The sequence below is a fragment of the Nycticebus coucang genome, chromosome 8 (assembly GCF_027406575.1).
Source record: "Nycticebus coucang isolate mNycCou1 chromosome 8, mNycCou1.pri, whole genome shotgun sequence".
Classification (NCBI taxonomy): domain Eukaryota; kingdom Metazoa; phylum Chordata; class Mammalia; order Primates; family Lorisidae; genus Nycticebus; species Nycticebus coucang.
This window is the reverse complement of record NC_069787.1, coordinates 9,441,446-9,461,164: the sequence shown is the minus strand read 5'-3', so window position 1 is coordinate 9,461,164 and position 19,719 is coordinate 9,441,446. Positions and strand designations below refer to the sequence as shown.

Sequence of the window (19,719 nt, the reverse complement as noted above, 5' to 3'; positions counted from 1 at the left end):
CCTCGGGTGGAGTGCCTTGGCCTCACACGGCTCACAGCAACCTCTAACTCTTGGGCTTACGCGATTCTCTTGCCTCAGCCTCCCGAGCAGCTGGGACTACAGGCGCCCGCCACAACGCCCGGCTATTTTTCTGTTGCGGTTTGGCTCGGGCCGGGTTTGAATCCGCCACCCTCGGTATGTGGGGCTGGCGCCCTACCCACTGAGCCACAGGCGCCGCCCTAAGAAAACCTTTTTGTAATGAAAATACAGAGAAGAGTGTGCCGCGCCCCATCCCTGCCAAGTGGTTGGAATATCCTTGTGCGCATGTGCACAGTTTAGAGGCGGCCATTTCCGCGTGTCTATCCGTCCCCTACCGAGAGCGCGCGAAAAGAGTACGCTCGCCTGCCCAGGAGCGCGCGCGCACGTACGCACGCCTGCACGTACGCACGCCTGCACGCCCCGCCCCACTCCACGTCCGGATCCGGAATCTCGAGGTCGCCGGGCTCCAGGCGTCTGGGTTCCGGAGGTAATGCCCTGGAGGGCGAGGAACGGAGAAGAGGCTGAGGGGGACGCCGAGGAAGCCGGCGCCGAAGAGTACGGCCCAGAAGAGTACGGCCACGAGGAGTCGGGCGCTGAGGAGTCTGGCCCAGAAGAGTCCGACCCGGAGGAGTCGGGTACCGAGGAGGAGATGGATGCCGGGCGGCCGCGGCCGGTGCTACGTTCGGTAAACTCACGCGAGCCCTCCCAAGTCATCTTCTGCAACCGCAGCCCGCGCGTCGTGCTGCCAGTGTGGCTCAACTTCGACGGCGAGCCGCAGCCCTATCCGACGCTGCAGCCCGGCACTGGCCGCCGCATCCACAGCTACCGAGGTACGAGGCACACCGCGCCCCCACTTTGTCCGGGGGTGCGGCGAGCGCTCGTCGGTGCCGGTGCTGAGCGCCGTGCCCAGAGCACTAGGCCTGATCTCAGCAGTAACGATAGCACCATCTGTTTGAATCCCCTCCATCGTCCTGGAGAGCAGGTGATACTACTGTTATTATTCCCATTTTACAGATGAGGAACTGAGGCCTCAGGGATGTGACATATCCAAGGTGACGCTGCTAGTAAGTGGCAGAGCATTCTTTGTAAGACCGAATAATGAAAAAAAAAAAAAAAAAAAAGACCGAATAATGAGTATTTGAAAAAGTTTCCCTCCCTTTCGCTTGTATTTTTCCTTAAAAGATGTGCACAATCCCAAGGCTCACCTATCCAGTATTGATTGACCCCCAGTGGGCCAATTCCGTGTAGGGTCAGAGTCCTTTTATGGAGGACACTGCGGCTGGGGAGACAAACAAGAATCAGCCAGTGTCATGATTGCTGCTGCAGTGAGGAGAGGGGTTATGTGGTTTCAGTTAAGGGGAGCAGGATGAGTAGGAGTTAGCCAGTTCTAAAGAGGAGTTGAGAGTTTTACCTTGGGACTATACAAATGTTGATCAGGGCCTAAGATCTGGAGCCTTGGCAAAGGGACCCCAAAGGGTGATTTTATCCCTAGGTAAAAGGAGTCATTGAAGCTTTGGAAGCGGGGCAGTGCCTGTGGCTCAAAAGGGTGGGGGTCCCGGCCCCATACACCAGAGCTGGCTGCTTCAAACCCTGCCCCCCAGCCAAAAACTGGGAAAAAAAAGAACTTTAAGGGTGGTGCCTGTGGCTCAAAGGGGTAGGGCGCCAGCCCCATATGCTGGAGGTGGCAGGTTCAAACCCAGCCCTGGCCAAAAACTGCAAAAAAAAAGTTTGGAAGCGGGGAGATGACTTTGTCACATATAGTACTGAAAAGCTCACTCAGGTTGCAAGGCCATTTGGAGGTGGAAAACTTCTGGTGAGGAAGCAGTTAGGCAGCTGTTACAAAAAAAACACATGAAGGGGCGGCACCTGTGGCTCAAAGGAGTAGGGTGCTGACCCCATGTGCCGCAGGTCGTGGGTTCAAACCCAGCCTCTGCCAAAAACTGCAAAAAAAAAAAAAAAAATACACGTGAGGGGCTGGGCTTCCTTAGCACAGTGGTTATCACGCCAGCCACATACACCAAGACTGGCTGGTTCGAACCTGACTTGGGCCAGCTAAACAACAATGACAACTGCAACAAAAAATAGCCCGGCATTGTGGTGGGTGCCTGTAGTCCCAGCTACTTGGGAGGCTGAGGCAAGAGAATCGCTTAAACCCAAGAGTTTGAGGTTGCTGTGAGTTGTGACGCCATAGCACTCTACTGACAGTGATATAGTGAGATTCTGTCTCAAAAAAAAATTGCAGTTGAAGTATAACTAGGCCATACCTAAAGTTGGAGGCAGAGAAATAGTCCTTCTCTGACTTAATTTTTTCAACCATCCTATAAGGATGGATCTTTTCCTTTTTGAGGGTGGTATCTGTAATAAGCTAAGGCTTCTCAAACTTTTACACCAAACTTCTCAAACTTCTAGTGTTAGATGAGGAAGGACACAATTCTTAACAGGGATCAACATTTAACATTTCTGTAGTCTCTGAGTTGTATGAATTTTTTTTTTTTTTTTTGAGACAGAGCCTCAAGCTGTTGCCCCAGGTAGAGTGTGGTGGCATCACAGCTCCCAGCAACCTCCAACTCCTGGGCTCAAGCGTTTCTCCTGCTTTTGCCTCCCACTTAGCTGGGACTACAGGTGCCTGCCACAACACCCCGCTATTTTTTGGTTGCAGCCGTCGTTGTTTGGTGGGCCCAGGCTGGATTTGAACCCGCCAGCTCAGGTGTATGTGGCTGGCGCCTTAGACACTTGAGCCACAGGTGCCGAGCCGAATTTTGTTTTCTACTTAAAATTAATCTGTGCTTGATATGTTAGATTTTAGGTGTGGTGATTTACTCCTGTAATCTTTCTTTCTTTTTTCTTTTTTTTTTTTTTGAGACAGTTTCACTTTGTCACCCTCGGTAGACTGCCATGTGTCATAGCTCACAGCAACCTCAAACTCAAGCGATTCTCTTGCCTCAGCCTCCCAAATAGCTGGAACCACAAGCACCTGCCACAATGCCTGGCTGTTTTTAGAGACAAGGTCTTGCTTTTTGCTCAGGCTGGTCTTGAACCTGTGAGCTCAGGACAGTCCATCTGCCTTGGCGTCCCAGAGTGCTAGGATTACAGGCGTGAGCCACTGCTCCCTGCAAGCTTACTCCTGTAATCTTAATGCTTTGGTTGTTGGAGGAGGGAGGATTGTTTGAGCCCAGGAGTTTGATACCAGCCTGGACAATATAACAAGACTCCATCTCTATATAAGAAAATTATTATTATTCTTTTTTTTTTTTTTTCTTTTTTTTTTTTTTGTGGTTTTTGGCCGGGGCTGGGTTTGAACCCACCACCTCCGGCACATGGGACCAGCGCCCCACTCCTTGAGCCACAGGCGCCGCCTTATTATTATTATTATTTTTTTATTTTTTGGCTGGGGCTGGGCTTGAACCCGCCACCTCCAGCATATGGGGCCAGTGCCTACTCCTTTGAGCTACAGGTGCCGCCCTATATAAAAAAATTAAACGAAATAAAATGTCTAAAATGATTAATTTTTATGCCACTGTTCTGATCACGATAGACTTCTAGTATTGTTTGAAGTGTGGTAAAGTGATGCCTCTTTTTTTTTTTTTTTTTTTTTTGGAGATAGAGTTTCACTATATTGCCCTCGGTAGAGTGCTGTAGCATCAGAGCTCACAGCAACCTCCAACTCTTGGGCTTAAGTGATTTTCTTGCCTCAGCCTCCTGAGTAGCTGGGACTATAGGCCAGCTGCCACAGGCACCTGCCACACACCTGGCTATTTTTTTGTTGCAGTTGTTGTTGTTTAGCAGGCCCGGGTCAGCCTCGAACCAGCCTCCGTGCATGTGGCTGGTGCCGTAACCACTGTGCATGGGCGGCGAGCCATTGATGCCACCATATTTGTTCTTTTTTTTTTTTTTTTTTTTTGAGACAGAGCCTCAAGCTGTTGCCCTGGGTAGAGTGCCATGGCATCATAGCTCACAGCAACCTCGAACTCCTGGGCTCAAGCGAGTCTCCTGTCTCCGCCTCCCAAGTAGCTGGGACTACAGGTGCCCACCACATCCGGATATTTTTGGGTTGCAGCTATTGTCGTTTGGCAGGCCTGGGCTGTATTCGAACCTGCCAGCTCAGGTGTATGTGGCTGGCGCCTTAGCTGCTTGAGCCACAGGTGCTGAGCCCATATTTGTTCTTTTTTGTGTGTATTTTTTTTTTTTAAAGAGTCTTACTATGTCACCCTCTGTAGGGCATTGTGGCATCACAGCTCACAGCAACCTGAAACTCTTGGGCTCCAGCAGTTCTCTTACCTCGGCCTCCCAAGTAGCTGGGACTACAGATGCCCACCACAACACCTGGCTATTTTTTTTGTTGCAGTTGTCATTGTTTAGCTGGCACAGGCAGGTTTGAATGTGCCAGCTTCAGTGTATGTGGCCGGCGCCCTAACCACTGAGCTACAGGCGCTGAGCCTCTTTTTTTTTTGAAACAGACTCTTTTTTTTTTTTTTTTTGTAGAGACAGAGTCTCACTTTATCACCCTTGGTAGAGTGCCGTGGCATCACACAGCTCACAGCAACCTCCAACTCCTGGGCTTAAGTGATTCTCCTGCCTCAGCCTCCCGAGTAGCTGGGACTACAGGCGCCCGCCACAATGCCCAGCTATTTTTTTTTTGGTTTGCAGTTCAGCCGGGGCCGGGTTTGAACCCGCCACCCTCGGTATATGGGGCCGGCGCCCTACCGACTGAGCCACAGGCGCCGCCTGAAACAGACTCTTACTCTGTTGCCCAGGCTGGAATGCAGTGGTGTCAGCTTATCTCACAGCTACCTCAAACTCCTTGGTTCAAGTGATCCTTCTGCCTCAGCTTCCTGAGTAGCTGGGACTACAGGCACCCGCCACAATACCCGACTAATTTTTCTATTTCTAGTAGAGACAGGGTCTTGCTGTCCTCCCTCTTCAGCCTTCTGGAGTGCTAGGATTACAGGTGTGAGCCACCTTACCTGGCCTCCATATTCATTGTTATTTCATAGAATTGCATTGGCTATTCATTTCAGGGCTTTTTCTGGTTCCATATAAAACACAGAACTATTTTTTCAAGCTCTTTTCGAGTATGAATTTATTTCAGTGGGTATTATATTAAATCTGTAGATTGCTTTAGGTAGTATAGACTTTTTTTTGCAGTTTTTGGCCAGGGCTGCGTTTGAACCTCCAGCATATGGGGCCGGCGCCCTACCCATTTGAGCCACAGGTGCTGACCGGTAGTATAGACATTTTAACAATGTTGATTTTTCTAAACCATTAGCATGATATGTTCTTCATCTGTTAACATCCTCTACAATTTTTTCTCAGTGTTTCGTAATTCTCTATAGAAATCCTTCATATTTTTTGTTAAACATATTCCAGGGTATTTCATTTTCTTTGATGCTACTGTGGATTGTGTCCTTGATTTTTTTTTTTTCCCAAAGGATCATAGAAGTTTTACTTTTCTTATGTAAAGACCTGGCAATACACATAATAGTCCTCTGCTGATTTGGAAGCAACAAGTTTCTACTATAGCTGTTCATCATATGGTATACCTGTTAAAGGAGAAAAAGGAAAATCTGTATTTCTTACTGGAACTGTTTTTCTTGTTTGAGGTTTCTTTTCCATACCCTACATCTACAATGGCCCAACCACAAATTTGGGAACATTGCTTCTGAGGCCCCTTCTCTGATAAGAAATTTCAGTCCCAACTAAGGAAAGTACCTGAGTCCCAGCCTTTTTATATAACATTACCCCTATCACCTAGAATAAGTCAGACATCCATGTATCCATCCTGGGTCTAAGGAAAAGAGTTATTTATGCTTTTACAAAAAATGGAGCTATATGACACACCATAAAGTCAGAGGGAGCCGCATTAGGGATTTTTGCCTCTTAGAAGGAATCAAATGGAAAATTTTCATTTCTCCTCTTTCTCCCCATTCCTCTATGTCCAAAGTTGAAGACAGGCCACACTACTGGGCTTATCACATCTTCTGAATTGAAAAGCCACTTACTGCCACTTTTCTTCCAATCTTAGCAATGTAGAAAACTAAGTCTCAAATGCTATGTAAGATAAGATTCCACAAAAAAGAATGAAGCAATTGAAGGAGTCTCTCCTCCAAGGAGGGTGAAAAGGTCCATTGCTAGACTGAAAACTGTTTTCCTTTACTATCCTTTCACTAACCCAAGCATGCACTCATAGGTTAATTGTTGCACAATTTGGTACTTCTTCTTCTTCTTTTTTTTTTTTTTTTTGTAGAGACAGAGTCTCATTTTATCGCCCTGGGTAGAGTGCCGTGGCCTCACACAGCTCACAGCAACCTCCAACTCCTGGGCTTAAGCGATTCTCTTGCCTCAGCCTCCCGAGTAGCTGGGACTACAGGTGCCTGCCACAACACCCGGCTATTTTTTGGTTGCAGTTCGGCCGGGGCCGGGTTTGAACCCGCCACCCTCGGTATATGGGGCCGGCGCCTTACTGATTGAGCCACAGGCGCCGCCCACAATTTGGTACTTCTTAGAATAAAAAACGTGTTTCTTTTGCAGTTTTTGGCTGGGGCTGGGTTTGAACCCACCACCTCTGGCATATGGGGCTGGTGCCCTACTCCAATGAGCCACAGGCGCCACCCAGAATAAATAACATTTTTAGGAAATCAAATGTCTAAAGCCTTCTGAGAAAACACCTTTGTCTTGGAGAAAAATCCCTCTTCTGGAGTGGTGCCTGTGGCTCAGTAGTAGGGCGCCGGCCCCATATACTGAGGGTGGTGGGTTCAAACCTGGCCCCGGCCAAACTGCGACAAAAAAATAGCTGGGTGTTGTGGTGGGTGCCTGTAGTCCCAGCTACTCGGGAGACTGAGGCAGGAGAATCACCTAAACCCAGGAGCTGGAGGTTGCTGTGAGTTGTGATGCCACTGCATTCTACTGAGGGTGATGAAATGAGACTCTGTCTCTAAAAAAAAAAAAAAATCCCTCTTCTGATCCAAAAGCTGGGATTTGGGCGGCGCCTGTGGCTCAGTCGGTAAGGCGCTGGCCCCATATACCGAGGGTGGCGGGTTCAAACCCGGCCCCAGCCAAACTGCAACCAAAAGCTGGGATTTAAACATGCAAAACTGTGTATTCATACAGACACTGTGAAGGTATGTTTGCATAAGAAATTAACTTTGATAGTTTGTCTTTATGCTGCTTTTATCACATGGAAGGTTTAATTGTAAAACAGTATCTTTGTTTACTCTGTAATCTGTCATGGGATTAGCCAGGATTAGGTATATAATGTATGTAACTTTTTAGCATCTTTCATTTCAAATTGGAATGAATATTTGGAATTTACTCTGCAGTCTTCAACTGTTCTTATCATGATAGTGGCTGAAACGAAGACATTTAAAAAACCCTGAAGTCATCCATACTTACTATTTATTTCGTCTTCTCATTTGGAACAAACAATAAAATATTCACAAATACCATCATCTAAGCACCTGTTTCAAGTGGAACATTAGTCATTAACTTGCAAAATAATTTCTTTACAATTAAGCAAACAGCAGCAAAAGACCCATATCAGTTGCTTCTCTCTTCCTGGAGAATTAGGCAGGATAAACACATCTTAGGGGTTTCTCTGTGTTGAATCTGACAGATGGAACAAAAAACCTGGTCTTTTCCATTCCAAATCATGGAGGTAATGTGTAGAGAAGAGATATCCACATTTCAACAATAGGGAAAGTGGCTGGATAAAGGAAGTTGGACTGCCGCTGTAGGAGACGACGCAGATACTTTCCAGGTCCTGAATTTAGCATTTTGTTTTTGAGATGAATACAAAAGCACCTAAAGTTCAAAGAAAAATGTTCTTCCTGTGATAAGGAACCTGTCTCGGACAGACACACTCGACCTCCTAGGGGCTGGCCTGCCCCGCCCCAGAGGCCAGTCACCAGCTGCACCCTCACTCCTCCATCTTTGCTCCTTTCTTTTTTTTGAGACAGAGTCTCAATTATGTCTACACCTTGGTAGAGTGCTATGGCATCACAGCTCACAGCAGCCTCAAACTCTTGGCCTCAAGTGATTCTCTTGCCTCAGCCTCACAAGTAGCTGGGGCTACAGGTGCCCGCCACAGCGCCTGGCTATTTTGTTGTTGTTGCTGTTGTCCTTGTTTTATCTCCTTCAGGCTGGTTTCAAACCCACCAGCCAGGCTGTGTGTGTGGCCAGCACTCTACCCGTTGAGCTACGGGTGCTGCCCTGTGTTCTTGATTTGATTCTCAGCTTGACTGTCAGTGTATATGGAGGCTACTGATTTTGTGTGCATTGGCTTTATAACCAGAGACATTACTATGGAACAGAACAGGGAATCTAGAGATGAAACCAGCTTCACATTGCCATCTGATCTTTGACTAAGCAAACCAGTCGTATACTGGGGAGAATTCCTATGCAGTAAATTATGCTGGGAAAATTGGTTAGCCACATGAAAAGGGCTGAAAATAGACCTGTACCTCTCACCACTTAGAAAAATGAATTGACAATAAATGATTTAAATCTAAGAGATGAACCTATAAAAATCTTGGCCTGGTGGGTTAGCTCACACCTGTAATGCTAGAGGGCAAGGTGGGAAGGTTGCTTGAGCTCAGGATTCTAGACCAGCCTGAGCAAGAGCGACACCCTGTCTCTGTTAAAAATAGAACAAATTAGTCAAGTATTGTGGCAGATGCCTATAGTCCCAGCTACTTGGGAAGCTGAGGCAGGAGGATCACTTCAGCCTAGGAGTTTGAGGTTGCTGTGAGTTAGGCTGACACCGTGGCACTCAAGCCTGGGCAACAGAGTGAGACTGTGTCTCAAAAAACCAAAACAAAACAAACCTAAAAAATCCTAGAAGAAAATTTGTGAGAAACTTTTTTTTTTTTTTGGTCTTTTTTCACTTTGTCGCCCTCAGTAGAGTGCTGTGGCGTCATAGCTCACAGCAACCAGAAACTCTTGGACTCAAGCGATTCTCTTGCCTCAGCCTCCCTAGTAGCTAGGACTACAGGCACCCACTACAATGCCCAGCTATTTTTAGAAATGGGGTCTCACTCTGGTTCAGGCTGGTCTCAAACTCATGAGCTCAGGCAGTTCACCTGCCTTGGCCTCCCAGAGTGCTAGGGAAAAACTCTTTTTATTTTTTTTTTATTTTTTTTTATTTTTTATTTTTGGCCAGGGCTGGGCTTGAACCCGCCACCTCCGGCATATGGGACCGGCGCCCTACCCGTTGAGCCACAGGCGCCACCCGCTAGGGAAAAACTCTTAATCTTATCAGCCTAGGGAAAGAATTTGTGAAGAAGACCCCAGTGGCAATCACAGCACAGCAAAAATGAACAGATGGAACCTGATCAAGTTTAAAAGGTTCTGCACAGCTGAGGACCCAACAAAGGAAAGAGATGAATTACAGAGTGGGAGAAGATATTTGCATGCTATGAATCCAACAAAGGATTAATAACCGGAATTTGTAAAGAACTCAAGCAAATTAACAGGAAAAGATCAATCAGCTCCATTAAAAATTAGACTTGACCTGTAATCCCAGCACTCTGGGAGGCTGAGGCAGGTGGATTGTCAGAGCTCAGGAGTTTGAGAGCAGCCTGAGCAAGAAGGAGACCCTGTCTCTATTAAAAATAGAAAAGCTAGGTAGATGTTGTGGTGGATGCCTATTGTCCTAGCTACTTGGGAATCTGAGGGAAGAGGATATCTTGAGCTCAAGAGTTTGAGGTTGCTGTGAGCTATGATGTCACCGCACTCTACTGAGGGTGACCAAGTAAGACTGTCTCAAAAAAGAAAAAAAGGCAGCTCCTATAGCTCAGTGGGTAGGATGCCGGCCACATACAGTGAGGATAGTGGGCTGGAACCTGGCCTGGGCCAGCTAAAAACAATGGCATCTGCAACAAAAAAATAGCCAGGCGTTGTGACCGGCGCCTGTAGTTCCAGCTACTTGGGAGGCTGAGGCAAGAGAATCACCTAAGAAGCCCAGGAGTTGGAGGTTGCTGTGAGCTGTGACAGTATGGCACTATACTGAGAGCAACATAGTGATTGCTCTGAGTATTGAGTGTCTATGGTGCTTGCTCTTGTTAATCAGTAGATTAACAACTACATGTTCATGTGAGAGAAAAACTCAGTTAAATTCAAGTAGGGGAGGGGCATAAGGAGTTGGGTAAACTCCCACCCAGTGGGTATATTGCACAGTCTCACTCTGTTGCCCAGGCTTGAGTGCCACGGTGTCAGCCTAACACTTTTTCTTTTTTTCTGTCTCAAAAAAGAAATTTTTGGGGGGTTAAAGACATGAACAGAAACTTCTCATGAGAACAAATGACAAATACATGAAAAAATGATCGTTATCCCTAATCATCATAGACATGCAAATCAAAACCACTTCGAGATATTACCTGCCCCTGTTAAGCCGTGCTCTGTGTCTCATGCCTATAATCCTACCACTTGGGAGGCCGAGGCAGGTGGATTGCCTGAGCTCATGGGTTCAAGACCAGCCTGAGTCAGAGTGAGACCTTGTCTCTAAAATATCTGGGCATTGTGGCGAGTGCCTGTTGTCCCAACTTCAAGGGAGGCTAAGGAAAGAGAATCGCTTGAGCCCAAGAGTTTGAGGTTGCTGTGAGTTATGATGGCACGGTACTCTACTTAGGGTGACAAAATGAGACTCTGTCTCAGTAACAATAACAAAACAGTCCTGACAATCACCTACACCTGTGAGAATGGCTCATGATGCAAGGTCCCAAAGCAATAGATGCTGGCGTAGGTGGGGAGAGAGGGGGACTGCGAACTAGCCTCTGTTGTAACACATATTGAAAGAACTGAAGTATATCTACCATCTGATCCTGCAGTCTCATTACTATGTATCTACCAAAAGGAAAAAAAAAAACATTTTACCATGAGGACATTTGCACTCTGATGTTTTATAGTAGCAATATTTGCAATTGCAAAGATGAGGAAACAACCCAGGTTCCATTCACCATGTGAATTGGTTAATAAACTGTGGTAGATGTATACCACGGAATATGATTCAGCCATGATGGAGGTATCATATCTTTTATAATAACCTGGATGGATTTGGAGAACATTCTCCTAAGCAAAGCATCACAAGAATGGAAAAGCAAGCACCATAGATACTCAATACTCAGAATCGGTAGATTAACAACTACATGTTCATGTGAGAGAAAAACTCAGTTAAATTCAAATAGGGGAGGGGCATAAGGAGTTGGGTAAACTCCCACCCAGTGGGTATATTGCACACTTTCTGGGTAAAGGGCAGAACTACAACCCTGACTTTAACCTTACAAAACCACTACATGACTTAATCGTACGTACTCCCATATTAATCTATTAAGCAGGCCAGGGCCAGGTTAGAACCTGCCACCACTGGTGCACGGGGCCGGCACTCTAACCGGATGTTCAGACTCTCATATTGATCTGGAATAAACACAGAGTGAAGTAGTAAATTTATACTCCAGAAAGGCCAGGTGAGATGGCTCACATCTGTAATCCTAGCACTCTCGGAGGCTGGGGTGGGTGAATTCCCTGAGCTCAGGAGTTTGAGACCAGCCTGGGTAAAAGCAAGACCTTGTCTCTAAAAATAGCCGGGAGTTGTAGCAGGTGCCTGTAGTCCCAGCCATTTGGGAGGCTGAGGCAAGAGAATCACTCATGCCCAAGAGTTTGAGTTTGCTGAGCTGTGATGACATGGCCCTCTACTGAGGGTGACAAAGTGAGTCTCAAAAAAATAAATAAAATGTAGGAATAATTTATATACAGTGAAATGCATAGTTTGTAGGATTTTATAAGTTTTGGCAATTGTAGCAACACCTAGATCAAGTTATAGATTAGAACACATCTATTACCCCAATAGGTTACCTCTTCCCATTCAATCCCCTCCCTTCCAAAGCCAACCACTTTACGATATTTCACACTGTAGACTAGTTTGCTGGTTCATGCAGAATGTGTCCTTTTCTGTCTGGCTTCTTTCATCATTCTGGTTTTTGAGAAGCTCAGATTTGGGCGGCGCCTGTGGCTCAGAGGGGTAGGGTACTAGTCCCATATGACTGAGGTGGCGGGTTCAAACCCAGCCCCAGCCAAAAACTGCAAAAAAAAGAGAGAAGCTCAGATTTAAGGAGTCAGTGACCTTCTGCCTTAGAGTTTGCAGTGCTCCATGTGGTTTGCAGCCATGTACTTCACCCAGGCTTTGCTTTGCCAGCACAGCAGAAAGAACGCAGGCCTTAGAGCCTCAAGTATATGCTCTTCTGTTTACTGTCTCTTTTGCCTTCAGCAAGTCACTTGCCTTCTTCAGACCTGTATTCTCATCTGTAAAAAGATCTCTTGTGAGGATGGAATGAAATAACATTATTGGGAGGGCTTTGTAGGATATTTAACTTTAAAAACAAGCATTTTTCACATAGGTCAAAAGAAAGGGAGAAAATAGGTATGCTGATTCAGACCAGTGTGGCTCCATAATAGCCTCTGTTTGTCTTAACAGGTCACCTTTGGCTCTTCAGAGATGCAGGGACATGTGATGGGCTTCTGGTTAACCAAACTGAATTATTTGTGCCATCTCTCAATGTTGATGGACAGCCTATTTTTGCTAACATCACACTGCCAGGTACTGGTGTTTGATCTTACTTTTTAAAAAGATATGGTGGTTTGTTGTAATAAGTAAAGGATAGGCCACTTCTTGAAGGAGGCCAGTTCTTAGCAGTTTTTGCCTGATGCCAAGCAAGCTATCTAACCTTTGTGTGTCCAATTTTCCATTATAAATAAAGTAGAAGTAATTTATTTGTTCTATATTGAACATAGATGTGGGATCTCAAAAGCCCTTGGGGCCCTTAAGAGACAGGCTAAATTATCACACTGTATATTTATTCTGTGTAACTGTCAAATTATAAATGCCTTTTGATTCCCTGGCCTCAGAGCAGAATTAGGCCCTAGAATCCCTGGAGAAAAACAAGGTGTAGAGCATGAGATATCATGGCTTAATTTGTTTCTGACTTCTAATGTTACATTTTTAATTTAATCCAGTCAAGCTCACAGTGCCAATCAGAGTTTAAAAAATAAAAATCGGCTTGGCACCTGTTTCTCAAGTGGCTAAGGTGCCAGCCACATACACCAGAGCTGTTGGGTTTGAGTCCAGCCCAGGCCTGCCAAACAATGACAACTACAACCAAAAAATAGCTGGGCGTTGTGGCGGTCACTTGTAGTCCCAGCTACTTGGGAGGCTGAGGCAAGAGAATCACTTAAGCCCAGGAGTTGGAGGTTGCTGTGAGCTGTGATGCTACGGCACTCTACCCAGGACGACAGCTTGAGACTCTGTCTTAAAAAAAAAAAAAAAATCATCAAATTGAAGGTTTGCATAATGGTTCACTATATACTTAAAGCTCAAATGATTTTATTAGGTTGACCCCTAGGAAACTTATGTTCCTTTTTTTTTTTTTTTTTTTTTTTTTGTAGAGACAGAGTCTCACTGTACCGCCCTCGGGTAGAGTGCTGTGGCGTCACACGGCTCACAGCAACCTCTAACTCTTGGGCTTACGCGATTCTCTTGCCTCAGCCTCCCGAGCAGCTGGGACTACAGGCGCCCGCCACAACGCCCGGCTATTTTTTGGTTGCAGTTTGGCCGGGGCTGGGTTTGAACCCGCCACCCTCGGCATATGGGGCTGGCGCCCTACTCACTGAGCCACAGGCGCCACCCTCCTTTTTTTTTTTTTAAGAGACAGAGTCTTACTTTGTCACCTCGGTAGAGTGCTGTGACGTTACAGCTTACAGCAACCTCCAGTTCTTGGGCTTAGGTGATTCTCTTGCCTCAGCCTCCCAAGTAGCTGGGACTACAGGCGCCCGCCACAACACCCAGCTATTTTTTGTTGCAGTTTGGCTGGGGCCGGGTTTGAACCCACCACCTTCACTCTATGGGGCTGGCGCCCTACTCACTGAGCCACAAGTGCCACCCTTTTTTTTTTTTTTAGACAGAGTCTCACTATGTCACCCTCAGTAGAATGCTATGGTGTCACAGCACACAGCAACCTTAAACTCTTGGGCTTAACCAATTCTCTTGCCTCAGCCTCCCAAAGTAGCTGGGACTATAGGCACCCACTACAACGCCTGGTTATCTTTTTGTTGTAGTCATTGTTGTAGCAGGCCCTGGCCAGGTGTGAATCCGCCAGCCCCAGTGTTGTGGCTGGCATCCTAACCACTGACCTACATAAGAACATAAGTTTCAGTGCTGAGCTGAAACTTATGTTCTTGTGGGGTAAAAAAACTAAATACTGGGTTGCGCCTGTGGCTCAAAGGAGTAGGGCACTGGCCCCATATACCGCAGGTGGTGGGTTCAAGCTCAGGACACCGGCCAAAAACTGCAAAAAAAAAAAACCCTAAATATCTGTGGCTTCACAGGGTTCAAACTAATATGTATATATAGATCCTGTTTTAAGGAAGTGGGTATACAATACTGAGCATTGATAAGTTGAATTTGGTAAATCTGCCTTTTAGAATGCCCTTAAAGAGTAAATTCCCAGTAAGTGTAAAATAGGAATTGAGTTCCCTCAAAACCCAATTACAGGCCAGGCGTGGGGGCTCATGCCTGTAATCCCAGCATTTTGGGTCGCCTGATCTCATGTGTTTGAGGCTAGCCTGAGCTAGAGTGAGACCCCATCTCTAAAAATAGCTGGGCGTTGTGATGGACACCTATAGTCCCAGCTACTAGGGAGGCTGAGGCAAGAGGATCCCTTGAGCCCAAAAGTTAGAGGTTGCTGTGAGCTATGATGCTGAGCGCTCTACTGGGGGTGACAAAGTGAGACGCTGTCTCAAAAAAAAAAAGAAAAAACCATTACACACTGTTTTTGTTATCTATTACTGTGTGATGACCACCCCCAAATTAACAACCACCATATTATTTGTACATAATTTTGCGACCTAGGCTGTGCTTAATTAGGTGATTATTCTGATGACTGGTAGTCATTGGAGGGCTGCTTTTTCCTGGCAGGTTGTCTGAGGTCTGAGCCTGTCTTTCAGGTAGGCTCAGGGCTTGTCCCTCTTTGTATGGTCTTTGCAGCAGGTTAGCTTAGGCCTCCCAAGAGTATAAAAGCAGAAGTTGCCGATCCTTAAGGATTAGGTCCAGAATTGCCAATATTACTTCATCCACATCAATTAAAGTAAATCCCAGGCCCAGCCCTTTACCAGGGGAAGTTACTACAGAAGGGTGTGAGTGGTATGAGGCATCCATTGGGGGCTATCAGCATAGGATACTGCCACACGCACTTCTGTATTTTCACCCAAGAGGAATCCATGTGTGGTAAAGGTAATTGGTATGCTTGGAAAGGCCTCTGGCTCAGCCCTGTCCCACGACCTCCATGTGCCCCTGAGTATTTGCTCAGCCCTGTCCCAAGATCTCAGTGTACCCTGAATATTTTTTATTTTCTGCCCTTACAGTGTATACCCTAAAAGAGCGATGCCTCCAGGTTGTACGAAGCCTAGTCAGGCCTGAGAATTACAGGAGACTGGACATCGTCAGATCACTCTATGAAGATCTGGAAGACCACCCAAATGTGCAGAAAGACCTGGAGCGGCTGACACAGGAGCATATTGAAAGTCAACGAATGGGAGAGGAGGTGGAAGGATTTAATTGAGACCTGTACTCCTACGTCTCAACCTTTGGTGGTACTGATGAGTCTTGATCTGGATATTAGACTGGTCACTTACTCTCTGTTTCAAAGTGTGTCATTCTTGGAGTTAAATGTGATCCATTGTTTAAAAAGAAAGTTAACTGACTTCACTAGGCTTCTGTGATGGTTAGGGGCAAACATCACAAAGTATAATTTAATGCTTGCCCTTTCTAGAGAGTATTTATTAGGAGAAAATAATTTGCATTGGGCGGCACCTGTGGCTCAAAGGGGTAGGGCACCCGCCCCATATGCCTGAGTTGGTGGGTTCAAACCCAGCCCCAGCCAAAAACTGCCAAAAAAGAAAAAGAAAATAATTTGCATTTTTGCCTCCTAGTAAGTCAGGAGTTTCAGTGTTTCAGAGGATATTTGTAGAAATCATTCAAGTGAGAATTGCAGTATATCCTTTAATTGTACGCAAAGCAGTGACATCTGCTTTTAATTGATGTATTATAGTTGGTATTGTGTCTGCTTCCTGCTTTGAGAAGACTGAGATGTCCTTGAAGCAGGGAAAAAGTCTTTTTCTTCTCTTTGAGACCTCAGTGCCTAGCACATTATGAGCCTTCAGTCAGTGTTTGTTGGATGAGCAAAACAGTAGATACTTTGGTAGAAAACACTTGGAGGTTTCGCCTCTTTTTTTCTGTTGTGGGAAAAGGGGGGAGGCTTCAAAGTGTGCACAGGAAACAGTGTCTTAAAGGGAATCATTTGTATAGAAATTGCTAAATTTCTATAATTAGAAATTGTAATTTTCTAAATTCAGTGCTGTTCTCAGTCCACTGTTGCGGTTTTGTTTTTTTTTCTGTTTCTAAATTAGGATTGGCTTTCTACTGTTCCTGTGCTAAAAATGTTTTTATAACTTAACGTCTACACGGAAAGGAGAAAACCCTCATGTTTTATTCTAGTATTAATGAGCTACTATAGCATAAGTAAATTTTTGCTAATTGTGGGTATTTCTGTTCCTTTCTGTAAATCTGACATTTCCACTGAGTTCAGCATTTTTCATCAGGCGGGATCTGGTGACATCTTTCACTTGACTGGAGAAGAGGCTCAAAGTCCTTCAAATGTCTGCTGAGTTACTCCTAACAGTGATTCATGGAGTAGCCAGGGTTTTTTGTTTTTAATAGTTTTATAAACGCGTAGATCCTTTCTTATAGTCTGGGCTTAAATTCATTAACTCAGATTCAAGACTTTTGTTAGATTTAGTCTTTTGTAATTAATAGTCTTTAAAAAAAAAATCTGCCCACTAGAGAAAAATTTGGAAAAGACAGAAAAGTAAAGGAAGAAAAAAAATCACTGTAAATACACTATTTAAACATAACCACAATTAACATTTTAAACTTTTTATTTCACTGTTTATTTCAGCTTTTTTAAGAGTATATTTTGATTAGTTGGTTTTTATATAATTGAGCTTCATATTATATATAGTTTTGTATCCTACTTTTTCATTTAACTTTATAACTTAAATATTTTTCCATGTTATAAACTTTTCAATAGTATAATCTTCTATTTGTAATTAACATTTGGGGTATTTCTTGGAATCTGTAATTCCTTATCCTAACCTTTGGGCACAATTCCTGTGCTCTAAAAGCAGAGTGACGTGAATGAAACATATGCTCTACTGTTTTCTCACTACCCTTTAAATTTTTCCTAATCTTCAAGCAAAGGTACGTATGCATAAATGAATGAATGAATGTAAAAATAAATTTCACCTAATCCTAGCCCCCTCTTTCTTTTTTTTTTTTAAGAGATAGAGTCTCACTTTGTCACCCTTGGTAGAGTACTGTGGTGTCACAGCTCACAGCAACCTCCAGCTCTTGGGCTTAGGCAATTCACTTGCCTCAGCCTCCTGAGAAGCTGGGACTGCAGGCGCCTGCCACAATGCCTGGCTATTTTTTTTGTTGCAGTTTGGCCGGGGCCAGGTTCTAACCTGCCACCCTCGGTATATGGGGCTGGTGCCCTACTCACTGAGCCACAGACGCCACCTCCCAGCCCCCTCTTTCAACATTCACGGAATAAATTGGCTTTTTTTGTTGTTAGCATGTTGTAGTAGTTGTTATTCAGTGACATGCCTCTATTTATAATTTTTGTTGAAAGTTTGGATAGAAAAAAAACTATAAAGGCAGAGAGAGAGGAAAGTGCCAGAAAGGAAGGTAACTATATAAGCCCCAGAGTAGGGTAGAGTAGGGGATTTAAAACAGTTCTGGGTTATCACTGGGTAGGGGTCAGGGCTCGGTTTATTCTCACATGTCCCTACCTGCCTCTTACCCGCCTTGTTTTGCCCTTAAGGAAGTCTACTGGTGCTGGAGTAGTTGGTTTTGTTTTTTTTAAACTGGTTTTTAACTGTTTTAAACTGTTTTGTCAAAATGAGATTTCACATTCCTCGTTAAAACATGTAGTTTGAGTACTGTGTTTTTTTGTGTGTGTTGTTCAAAGAAGATTGAAAACCTATAGCATAAATAATGTATGTTTTTCATTTGAAATCTTGTGAATGTATTAAATGTGTTGCTCTAAAGAGGCTGTGAAATTCCTATTTTGAGTTTTTTAAAAAGATGTGCTTTAATTCATTAAATGGTGCTGTGTAAAGGAAATAGGTAGGGTGTGTTGGTGCTGTTGTTTTAACCAGGCTTTTCTCAGACAGTTTTGAAAGCTTTCAGGTGGAGATAGGATAGCAAAACAGGCCACTAGCCTCATTCTTAGACTGTTGTCTTTCCAACTCTGGATTTTTTTTAAATTTTTTTTATTGTTGCAGTTTGGCCAGGGTTGGGTTTGAATTCACCACCCTCAGCATATGGGACCAGCACCCCACTCACTGAGCCACAGGCATCACCCCAACTCTGGATTTTTTTAAATTTAATATTGTTTCTTTTAGCTTTAGGTTTCTTTCTTCTTCTTTTTTTAGTTTTTTGGTTCGTTTTGTTCAGCAGGCCCTGGCTGGGTTGAACCCGCCAGCCCCGGTACACAGGGCTGGCTCCTGTAACTATTGAGCTATGGGCGCCCAGCCAGCTTTATGTTTCTTATAAAAATGAAATGTCGGGCGGCGCCTGTGGCTCAGCAGGTAGGGCACCTGCCCCATATGCCGAGGGTGGTGGGTTCAAACCCAGCCCCGGCCAAACTGCAACAAAAAAATAGCCGGGCGTTGTGGCGGGTGCCTGTAGTCCCAGCTGCTCGGGAGGCTGAGTCAAGAGAATCACCTAAGCCCAAGGATTTGGAGGTTGCTGTGAGCTGTGTGACGCCACAGCACTCTACCAAGGGCGATAAGGTGAGACTCTGTCTCTACAAAAAAAAAAAAAAAAATTAACAGAAATTTAATTAATTATTATTTTTTTTTTTTTGTAGAGACAGTCTCACTTTACCATCCTCAGTAGAGTGCCATGACGTCACAGGACTAACAGCAACCTCTAGCTCTTGGGCTTATGCGATTCTCTTGTCTCAGCCTCCCGAGCAGGTGAGACTACAGGCGCCCGCCACAACACCCGGCTATTTTGTGGTTTGCAGTTTAGCTGGGGCTGGGTTTGAACCTGCCACCCTCGGTATATGGGGCCGGCGCCCTACTCGCTGAGCCACAGGCGCCACCCAACAGAAAATTAATTTTTTTTTTTTTTTTTTTTTTTTTTGTGTTTTTTGGCCAGGGCTGGGTTTGAACCTGCCACCTCCGGCATATGGGTCCGGTGCCCTACTCCTTGAGCCACAGGCGCCGCCCCCAGAAAATTAATTTTTTAATTATTTATTTTTGAGACAGAGTCTCACTATGTTGCCCTCAGTAGAGTGCTGTGTTGTCACAGCTCACAACAACCTCAAACTCTTGGACTCAAGTGATTCTCTTGCCTAAGCCTCCCAAGTAGCTGGAACTACAGGTGCCCGCCACAATGCCCGGCTATTCTTGTTGTTGTTGCAGTTGTCATTGTTGATTTCACCTGGCCCAGGCTGGGTTCAAACCCACAAGCCTCTGTGCATGTGGCCGGCGCCCTACCACTGAGCTACAGGAGCCACCTAATTAATTTGTTTATTGAGACAGAATTGCACTCTGTTGACCAGTCTAGAGTGCCATGGCATCACCCTAGCTCAC

At 45.1% G+C, this 19,719-nt stretch overlaps 1 protein-coding gene across 2 annotated transcripts; it reads left to right on the top strand.

Annotated features, from left to right (window-relative positions):
• The first annotated feature begins 441 nt into the window (after positions 1-441).
• VHL (von Hippel-Lindau tumor suppressor) lies at positions 442-18,271 on the top strand. Of its 2 annotated transcripts, XM_053599273.1 has the most exons (3): positions 442-848; positions 12,482-12,604; positions 15,424-18,270. In XM_053599273.1, the coding sequence occupies exons 1-3, from the start codon at positions 509-511 to the stop codon at positions 15,618-15,620; spliced, it is 660 nt and encodes a 219-aa protein (XP_053455248.1). In that variant the 5' UTR covers positions 442-508; the 3' UTR covers positions 15,621-18,270. The 2 variants fall into 2 exon arrangements, with proteins under 2 accessions (XP_053455248.1, XP_053455249.1); XM_053599274.1 differs by lacking the exon at positions 12,482-12,604 and having other exon boundaries at positions 448-848; positions 15,424-18,271.
• Positions 18,272-19,719: the final 1,448 nt, after the last annotated feature.

Bases quoted from the DNA above. Each gene is read 5' to 3' on its own strand.
- VHL (XM_053599273.1), top strand. From the start codon at position 509: ATGCCCTGGAGGGCGAGGAACGGAGAAGAGGCTGAGGGGGACGCCGAG. The intron at 849-12,481 runs GTACGAGGCACA...TTGTCTTAACAG, and splicing joins CCGCATCCACAGCTACCGAG to GTCACCTTTGGCTCTTCAGA. The intron at 12,605-15,423 runs GTACTGGTGTTT...CTGCCCTTACAG, and splicing joins TGCTAACATCACACTGCCAG to TGTATACCCTAAAAGAGCGA.